The sequence below is a fragment of the Argentina anserina genome, chromosome 2 (assembly GCF_933775445.1).
Source record: "Argentina anserina chromosome 2, drPotAnse1.1, whole genome shotgun sequence".
In the NCBI taxonomy this organism is placed as follows: domain Eukaryota; kingdom Viridiplantae; phylum Streptophyta; class Magnoliopsida; order Rosales; family Rosaceae; genus Argentina; species Argentina anserina.
In genome coordinates, this window is record NC_065873.1 from 11,887,957 (window position 1) to 11,897,377 (window position 9,421).

The following is a 9,421-nucleotide window of genomic DNA, read 5'->3' on the forward strand; positions in this document are numbered from 1 at the left end:
ATGAATCAGGGGAAGGTGCAGACAATATTTGAGGATGTCTAGCACGTTACATACTACTTTCAAATGTGAATGGTGTGTTGAATTCCTTTTTTCCTTCGACCAAGGTTATTTTTCACCCATGAGGTTTTTGTTACTTGGCAAGGTTTTTAACGAGATAACAATGCATGCATCGTTTATGTCTAAATATCGTCTCTTGATCAGGATAATTATCAGGGAGATCAAAGATGTAGACATCAGGGTGAGTCTACCATATACTTGTTATCTTTGAAATAAAGATTGGTGCGTTGCGCTCTTTTTGTCCTTAGATCAAGGTTAATTTTTATTCCACTGGATTTTACCATCCTTTGATAAGGTTTTTTATCGAGGCAACATGAAAGCACTAAATAGACGTGCAACACAAACGGGAGTGCTTTAGGATTCACTATGTGTGTGCCTTGGTCTATTCCACTTAGGAATAGGAATATTAAGTTCCATGTAGTAATAGGTTTACTATTACACGCAACGAAAGATTTCCTAGTTATTATATGAATGTATCATGTAATCCTCTATAAAAATAGAGGCTCCTATAAATGAATAAGATAATCTCTCAATTCTCTCTTTATATTTGTTATATTTCTCCTACAACAAAAATGACACACACACAGATATATATATATATATATATATATATATAGTCCCCGTCTAGAGCGGAGCCCCATATTAAAATTAAACTGTGGAGTTCTTTATTTGACTAATTTTTCGGTCACTTTTTCACATCTCCACCATTCAGGAGTTAGATATGGATGTATAGATCATCTATGCAAAATTTCACTCAATTTGGTGATCGTTAAGGTATTGAAACACTATTAAATCTATGAACCAACTGAATCTGTCTAATTATAACCGTTATTGTAAATCATAATTATGAAAGCTCAAACGGTTACCAAATTGAGTGAAATTTTTTATGAATGATTTATACATACATACCTAACAACTAAATAATGGAGATGTGAAAAAGTGACGGAAAAATCAGTAAAATAAAGAATTTCACACTAATTTTAAAGCGAGATTCGGTTCTGAAAATGAGACTATAAAATTTGTTCGATCAATATTGGGCGGAGCAGCCAACGGAAGTCAACCATTTAAACCTCCAAAACACGAAGCAAGGCAGCTGCATATAATACCAAACCCTAAAACAATACCACGATCACAATCCAAAAATGGAGGACGATAACAAAGTGAGCGAAATCGAAGAGCTGGGTTCAACCCCAAACCCAAACCCGGATCCGCAGCCGAGACTGAAGACCAAGGTTGCAGAAGTAGAGGTGCGGCTGTACCGACAGGGCAAAGGTCCGATCGATTCGTTCAAGTCAAGCCTTGGAGGTTGGGACCAGAACCAGTTGGAGGTTCGAGACATTCTCGACAAGTACGGCTTCAAATCTCTCTACGCTTTCAATCCCCAGTCCGGTCGCGGCGTCCCCATCCGCTTTAACCACCGAAATGGCCGCTCTATTCTCCCATATCGAGATGGATCCGAGGTTCACATCGACGGCGAGCCAAGGGTATTCAATTTCAAATTCAGTTCCGATATGTATATATGCTTTGTTTTATCTGGTCGGTCCGACATGAAATTCCGAAGCTTTCTTTGCTTGTTATGTTTGGGGGGTTTGACATCTCATATTTAGTACTACATATTCCTTCAGTTCACTGTGCATTTCAGATTTCACATTATTGTATAATGGCTAGTCCCTAGGTTCAAATTTTCGATTCCAGCATGGAATTGTGCTGATACTGCTTGCTATATATGATTATTGTTGACTGGTGAATAGTTTATTTTCGAGGGCTAGTTGTTGGCTGGTGTCAAGTATTAGCACCTATCTTTATAGTGGCCGACTGCGGGGTTGCATTTCTCCACTAATATGTAGTTTTGGTGCCAATGTTATTTTGCATCCATGGCTCCGTTGCGTCATTCAATCACTTGATGAACGGCCTGACAGGATTTACTGAATTTGTTATATCTATCTTGTATCTTCTCTGTTTCTGGTCTCGAATTTCCTTCAGATTATCAGATAGTATTAGAGAAAGAATGTGCCTTTTCTCTTAAGAAAGGGTATAGGTTGTATGTTGGCCTGTATTTTGTGCAGCATGGCTCTTTGGCTTGCTTTACTCTGTAAAGAGATAAAGATTTGTGTCACCCTTGGTAGTCTTTTGGTACTGTTTGGCTGATGCATACATGTCTGCATTCACTGCAGGATTCCTTGATCCAACCAATCACGAAGATTTTGCTTGGAGTAGCTCTTATGACTAGAATGTGCCTTTTCTCTTAAGAAAGGGTATAGGTTGTATGTTGGCCTGTATTTTGTGCAGCATGGCTCTTTGGCTTGCTTTACTCTGTAAAGAGATAAAGATTTGTGTCACCCTTGGTAGTCTTTTGGTACTGTTTGGCTGATGCATACATGTCTGCATTCACTGCAGGATTCCTTGATCCAACCAATCACGAAGATTTTGCTTGGAGTAGCTCTTATGACTATCTTGATAACAATTGTTATGAAGGATCCTCCGGAATTTATCCAAAAATTTAACTTCTTTGGCGGAAACTTCCCTCCTTGGATCCTTGCTCTTGTGGTAATAGTTTTTACACGAATGAGGAAGAGGACCAGGGATTTCCTGAAAAAACTTGGTTGGTGATAGGCGACCAATCATCTTTTTACCTGTAAGGCTTGTTAGTTCTCTGCTTATTTTCAAATTTTGTTAAAAAAATGTATTTTGATCTGTGAATTTTGATCTGAAGTATCGTCTGAGTTTTTTTTGGTTACTACTTACTAGTATGGATTGAAATTTTAGGAATACTCCGTGCTGGTCAACCTAAGAGCTGCAGGACGTCTGTCACATACCAAAATAGAATTTCATGAAATAAATTGCTAGGCATAACAAACGCTAATGTACAATTAGGTTCTTCTTTCCTGAGAATTGGTCATCCGGAGCAGCTCCTTGTGAGTTTGGCCACTTTCCAGTAGTACTACTCCTTGAACAGGTTGCGCTTCAGTTTGTTTGATGAGGTACTGAACAACTTTACCGCATCCAACTCTTGCAGCAACATGCAGCGGGGTGTCCCCTTTCTCGTTAGTGTCCCATATCAATAATGATTGTTTTAGTGAGACGTACTTGAAGAAATTTATTTGCTTGAATTCAGCTGCAAATGAAGAACAGTGTTGTTCTTGGGCGTTTTTTTTATGAAGACTATGTAATGTTTCCGCATCTGTAATTTTTCGCAAGAAACCAGTATCACCAGATGTTACATCCGTAGTTATGATTCTCTGATTTCTCTCTATATTTTCTCTCATCTCTACGTACGTACTTTTTTGAAAGTATTCGAATAAAATGCAAGGTTGTGTGAACCAAGATCTTACATATATATACATATACAGCTACGACAGATTTTTTTAATTTTTTTTGGTAAACTCAAATTTATTAGAGAAAAAAGAGATAAACAAACAAACTCAGCCTACAAGGCGAACAAACCAAGGGCAGATGTTGGAAACGGAGGGCTTATAGGATAGAAATGAGAAAGACAAAATGATTACTATCAATACATACTCACCAACTTTCTAAGCAAGCCTGGGTACACAGGCGCAGCCACATTGGGCCAGAAGGGTCAATTGACCCTTCTCAAATTTTCTGTCAAACTGTGATTGGTTATTATATATGTATTATATCATGATTTAATCTCTTCTAAATTAAATATTAGGTCGATTAGGTCAGTCACGCTGTATGTATATATATATGTATACATATATATATACATATATATATACATACAGCGTGACTGACCTAATCGACCTAATATTTAATTTAGAAGAGATTAAATCATGATATATATATAGACTCCGAAACCCTCTGAACGAGCAATTGTGCTTGCCTTTTCTATTCATTGACAGCTCCCGTCTGCTAGTCTGTGTATGGATGGAAAGATTCAATTTTTTTTTACATACAGAAAGATTCAAATTTGAGGAAGTCTTAAAGATTTTATACATCATTACACTGATTAATTACACTAATTTCTCAAAAAACATTTATTTAAAAAAGTCATTTCAAGGTCAAAATGTTAAAAAAAGACCTTAGTTTGTCACTTGATAAATATGTGTCTTTATACCATAGTACACATGATAAAAAGGTTCATTGGTTTTGAATGAATGATAAAATTAGGACAAATTGACAAAATACACCCTAAATTTGGCTGAAATTGTCAATTTACATCTGAACTTGCATTTGATTCAATTTACCTCGTAAATTTGGTAAAAATTGCCAATTTGCACCCCATTCGTTAAATTTAACTGTTTATATCTAATTTTGCATCACATGTCATGCACATTAGGGGTAATATTGTCATTTTTTATTTTTATATATCTTAAAAACAAATAAAAATATTATTTAAAATGAGGATTATTTTTTTTAATCAAATTATTTATATACATTTTTTTTCTACATACTTAACCCTACTTCGAATTATATATTCAACATACCCACCCATTCAAATATAGTGTGTTGTGTATACATATATATATTTTTATATGTACACATTTATTTTTAATTTTCTATGTATTTATTTATATTTTTCTAATATCTTTTAACATACTATATCACGTAAAATAATAAATATATAAATCAATAACATGTTTCGAAAAAAAACAAAAAAAACATAGAAGCAAGTATTGCTCTTAAGTAATTTTATTAATTTATTTCATTATTAAATATGAATAGATATATAATGACAATATTGCCCCTCAAATGCATGACATGTGACTTAAAATTGGATGAAAAACATTAAATTTAACGGATGGGGTGCAAATCGGCAAATTTTACCAAGTTTAGGAGGTACATTTACTCAAATACAAGTTCGGGGTGGAAACTGATAATTATGACTAACTTTGGGGTGCAAATTGGCATTTTTGCCTAAAATTGGGCTGTTTTTCTTTTTTTCCATGTCCTTTATACCGTCACTTGTTAAACTTTGATCTAAACCTAACACCCATGTACACACACACTCTCTCTCCAATCCTTTTGTTTATGATCTTCTCCCTTTTCCAATTCTCATTGTCCGAGCAACGAATAAAAGTGAGCTATATGGACCAACCCTTGAAAATCTGAAGCCAAGAAGAACAACAACAACACATCCATCAATTGCCTCTTGTATCAAAACGACATCGACGCTGTGGTAGAGGAGGAGAACCAAACTGAGTTCATGTTTGTCAAGGACTTCTGATTCGAGTGAGAAGATGAATCGTCCATAAGGATGTGAATAGGCTCAATGCTCCATTGAAGTATTAACATGATTAATGAATTGAAGTAAATCCCTTTGTGGAGGTCAAGCCCGTCAACATATATACAAAATAGGGATTTCTAGAAGATGCATGGAAGGTGTTTGACGAAATGCGCGAAAGGAATCTATAAATGTGGTCGACCATGATTGAGACACGTTTGAAAGACCAGATGTGAGGGGAGGTGGTGAAACTTTTCTTGATGAGTTGATGATGTGAGGGGTGGAGTGTTGCTGAATTAAATTTGTTCTTATGCTTCTGTGAACTGTTACTCATCGACACAGTTATTAATACCAACATAGATATGTGACAGTTACGTGTTAGTTACCGTTATAGTTACCAAGACAGTTATTCAATTCCAAGAGAGTTACTAATATAGTTACAAGACAAATACGCAATTCCAACATAGTTATTAATATAGTTACCAAGACAGTTACTCAATTCCAACAGAGTTACTAATAGTTACTCAATTTCAATAGAGTTACTAACATAGTTATGAACATAGTTACTCAATTCCAGCAGAGTTACTAATATAGTTACTAAGACAATAACAAAATTCCAATAGAGTTACTAATATAGTTACCAAAACGGTTACTCAATTCCAACAGAGGTAATAATAGTTACTCAGTTTCAATAGAGATACTAATATATTTACCAAGACAGTTACTAATATAGTTACCTAAACAGTTGCACAATGCAATAGTTACTCAATATTATCACTTTATCAGTATCTGATTATGTAACTATTTAAGTAACTAATCATGTAACTAATTATTTGGATAGACAATCAAACAACGATAGTTACATGACCGGTTACATGGGCTATGACATGGTAAAACGTATAATATTGGCGTTGAGACACACATTTGGGTGGTTACCTAGCTAGTATTTTAGTAGTTACTTGGTTAGTTTGGATTCTCTTACTAAAGTTCTGATTAGAGATACAAACCTACTTGGTCTTACATAGTTGGTCACAATTTCAGTAACTCCATTCTTTAGTTTCATATTGTGGCTTGTTTCTTTTCATATCAAGGTATTTTGGTCAAGATATTGAAGTATAGTGTTGGGTTTAGTACCATGCTGCTACAGTTATCATTATAGTTATCTAATAGCTTAGACAACAGCATGGCAATTACTGCTCCAGTTTCATTTCCAGAACCAACAACATGGCTAGTAGCTTGGTAGTTACTACTCTAGTTACCAATATAGTTACATGTCTAGTTATATATATGGTTATCTATATGATCAGTTACTTGAGTAGTTACATGACCAATTACATGAGCTACTGATATAATCAAACACGTAACTTTGTCGTACAACGACACACTGCAAATAATATGTAACATGACCAATGACTGGTTACTTCAGTAGTTACTTGTCATGTTACCTGAGTAGTTACATGATTAGTTAATGAACTAATCAAGTTACTTGATTAGTTACACAAGCAATTACACAAGTAGTAACCAAATAATTGAGTACTTACATGACCAATTACTTAAGCATGTAGTTCAATTACATGAGTAGTTACTTTACTAGATAGATGGGTAGTTACATAGCTAGCATTTAAGTAGTTACATGGTCTGTTATAAACCAGTTACTTGCTTATGACCTAGTGACATGGTTAAGATATACGATTGTTATAGTACTTGAGTAATTAAAAGACTGGTTATACCATGCATATAATCAGTTACATGAATAATAAATTTGTAGTTAAAAATGAGTTACATCAGTAGTGCATAGAAACTTGAGTAGTAACATGAGAAGTTACTTGAGTAATTTAGTTACATATGTACTTACTTGGTCGATCATGATATGTGTGTGTATGAGAGAACCAGAGGTGAGAGAAGGTGGTGGAACGTTTCCTGATAAACTGATGATCTTAGAGGGATAGACTGTTGCTGGATCCATTTATGTTCTGAAGGTACTATAGGTGTGTGAGAACTGTTAGTTATTAAGATGGTTACTTAATACCAACACAGTTACATGATAGTTATACAGACAGTTACCAAAAGAGTTACCTAATGTAATACAGTTATTGACACAGTTACCTAGTATCAACAAAGTTACTAACATAATATTGTCACATAAACAGTTACCAAGACAGTTACTCAATGCCAATATAGTTACCGAGATAGCTAAATCAACAATCTAATTATGCCAATACAATTAACGAGGCAGTTACATCAAAAATTACTTTAAATGTTACATTAGTAGTTATTTATTCTTCATGTTTCACTATCGTGGTGCGGTACAACATCGTGATGTGTTTGTTGTCCACTTACTATGATGGTTATTTAATATAAGTACAGTTACTATGATATTTATTGAACATCAACAAAATTATTCACACACTTACCAAACAATTAATAGAAAAAAGTTACCAACACAATTATGGAAACAGTTACTCAATGTCAATACATTTACAAGACCAACTACATATGTGTGTAGTGCCCAATGACTTAAGTAGTTACATGATAATTTACTCGTTCGAGTAGTCTAGTTACATTAGTAGTTACTTGACCAGTTGGGTAGTTACACGGTCAGTTAAATGATTAATTGTCGATCGATCGAGAACCTAACAACATATATATGTACCTAGTGGTACTTTGAGTAGAGTTTGTTTCAAGGTCATCACCACGAAATAGTTGCCCTGGGCATAGGGTAGAATTTCCTCCACTCGGTTGTATTTCCCAATATCACACCTACCCAAAAGTAATATCTATACAGTTACCTAACAATTATTTAATAAAAACAAAGTAACCAATATTGTTATATACACAGTTACCAATACAGTTACTAAGACAAATACTCAATACCAACAAAGTTATTAACACAACTACAAATAGTCAGTTACTTGACCAGTTACTTGCATAGTTACACAGTTGTTATAGACTAGATGACTAGTTAGATAAACAACTACTTGATTGCATGACTAGTTACATGTATAGTTACTTGACCAAAAGTAGACAATTACATGTCCTGTCACATAAAAAAAATACAAACCAAGCTCATAAAAACACAAAGGTTAACTAACTGGGTAAATATTAGGATCAACTAGGTAATAAGAGAAAAGCCCTCATGGTCATATTACAACACCACTGACACTAATAACATACCAAAACAATAGAGGTTTTATATAGCCATGATGAGTGCTCGATTACTCGACATCAATATTTAACCCTGTAAGCATCGTAAGTAGTATAAAGCAAGAGGGTATCGTTCACAAACCGGGGATCCAGCCAGGGCTTAGGATCACAATACTTACACGAATTCATAAAGGGTTTTAAAGTTTGATATAGATTTTGGATTGAATCATAAAAACAGTAAATAAAACCTAAACTAATATATACATGTGATCAACCAACCAACACATAAACAATCACCAAAACAACTCATATAAAGCTAACGAAAATCAAGTTCTAGTTCTCCTTTAAGAGTCATGCCGAGACACTATCATGAATAACTAAGGTTGGATCATGCAATTAGGGTCCTAAGCAGTAACCTAAACACATAGACACTTAACACATTCGATTCATTCCAAGCAGCCATAATCGAAATCTAACATGTTCATCTTTATCATGTAATTCCAAAGCCATGCACATTGAATTCATCAAGTATGTCACCTACTTAACCAACAACCATGCAATTTCGAATATCACATATAAAAGAATAAACATGTTCTTAGCATAAGTCTTTAATTCAACAACCTAAATATCATGCTACAAGCATAGTCATAACACTTAGAAATCGAAATTGATCAAGAGCTAGGTTCGGCAGAAACCAAAAACAGAAATTCATAAAACCAAAACATAATTTTCGAAACCTCTATATAAATTGAATCAAGTAGCTATTCCATAGACAAAATTGATACAAGATTACACTACACAAATCGCAAGCTTCATCCAAGCACAAGAATAAAACCAAAACCGAATTTAAACAAGAGTGAATCATGGTTACACTTTATAAATCAAGCAATCCACAAGTGTAGCCGAGACTTCTATGGATGAAACCTTCTTCACAAGCGTGTTTGAAGGCTATTGATAGGTGAGGAATGGTGGAATCGGTTTTAGGATTTCTTGGAATGGTGAAGGATGAATTCGGCAGAGCTATGGCTGTGTTTGTGT

General features: G+C 34.5%; 1 protein-coding gene across 3 annotated transcripts; it reads left to right on the forward strand.

Annotated features, from left to right (window-relative positions):
- The first annotated feature begins 1,110 nt into the window (after positions 1 to 1,110).
- On the forward strand, positions 1,111 to 3,307 carry LOC126785413 (uncharacterized). Of its 3 annotated transcripts, none has more exons than XM_050511098.1 (3): positions 1,111 to 1,541; positions 2,455 to 2,692; positions 2,824 to 3,307. In XM_050511098.1, the coding sequence occupies exons 1-2, from the start codon at positions 1,200 to 1,202 to the stop codon at positions 2,665 to 2,667; spliced, it is 555 nt and encodes a 184-aa protein (XP_050367055.1). In that variant the 5' UTR covers positions 1,111 to 1,199; the 3' UTR covers positions 2,668 to 2,692; positions 2,824 to 3,307. The 3 variants fall into 3 exon arrangements, with proteins under 3 accessions (XP_050367055.1, XP_050367056.1, XP_050367057.1); XM_050511099.1 differs by having other exon boundaries at positions 2,948 to 3,307; XM_050511100.1 differs by lacking the exon at positions 2,824 to 3,307 and adding an exon at positions 2,232 to 2,312 and having other exon boundaries at positions 2,455 to 2,503.
- The last annotated feature ends 6,114 nt before the right edge of the window (positions 3,308 to 9,421 follow it).

Bases quoted from the DNA above. Each gene is read 5' to 3' on its own strand.
- LOC126785413 (XM_050511098.1), top strand. From the start codon at position 1,200: ATGGAGGACGATAACAAAGTGAGCGAAATCGAAGAGCTGGGTTCAACC. The intron at 1,542-2,454 runs GTATTCAATTTC...CATTCACTGCAG, and splicing joins ACATCGACGGCGAGCCAAGG to GATTCCTTGATCCAACCAAT.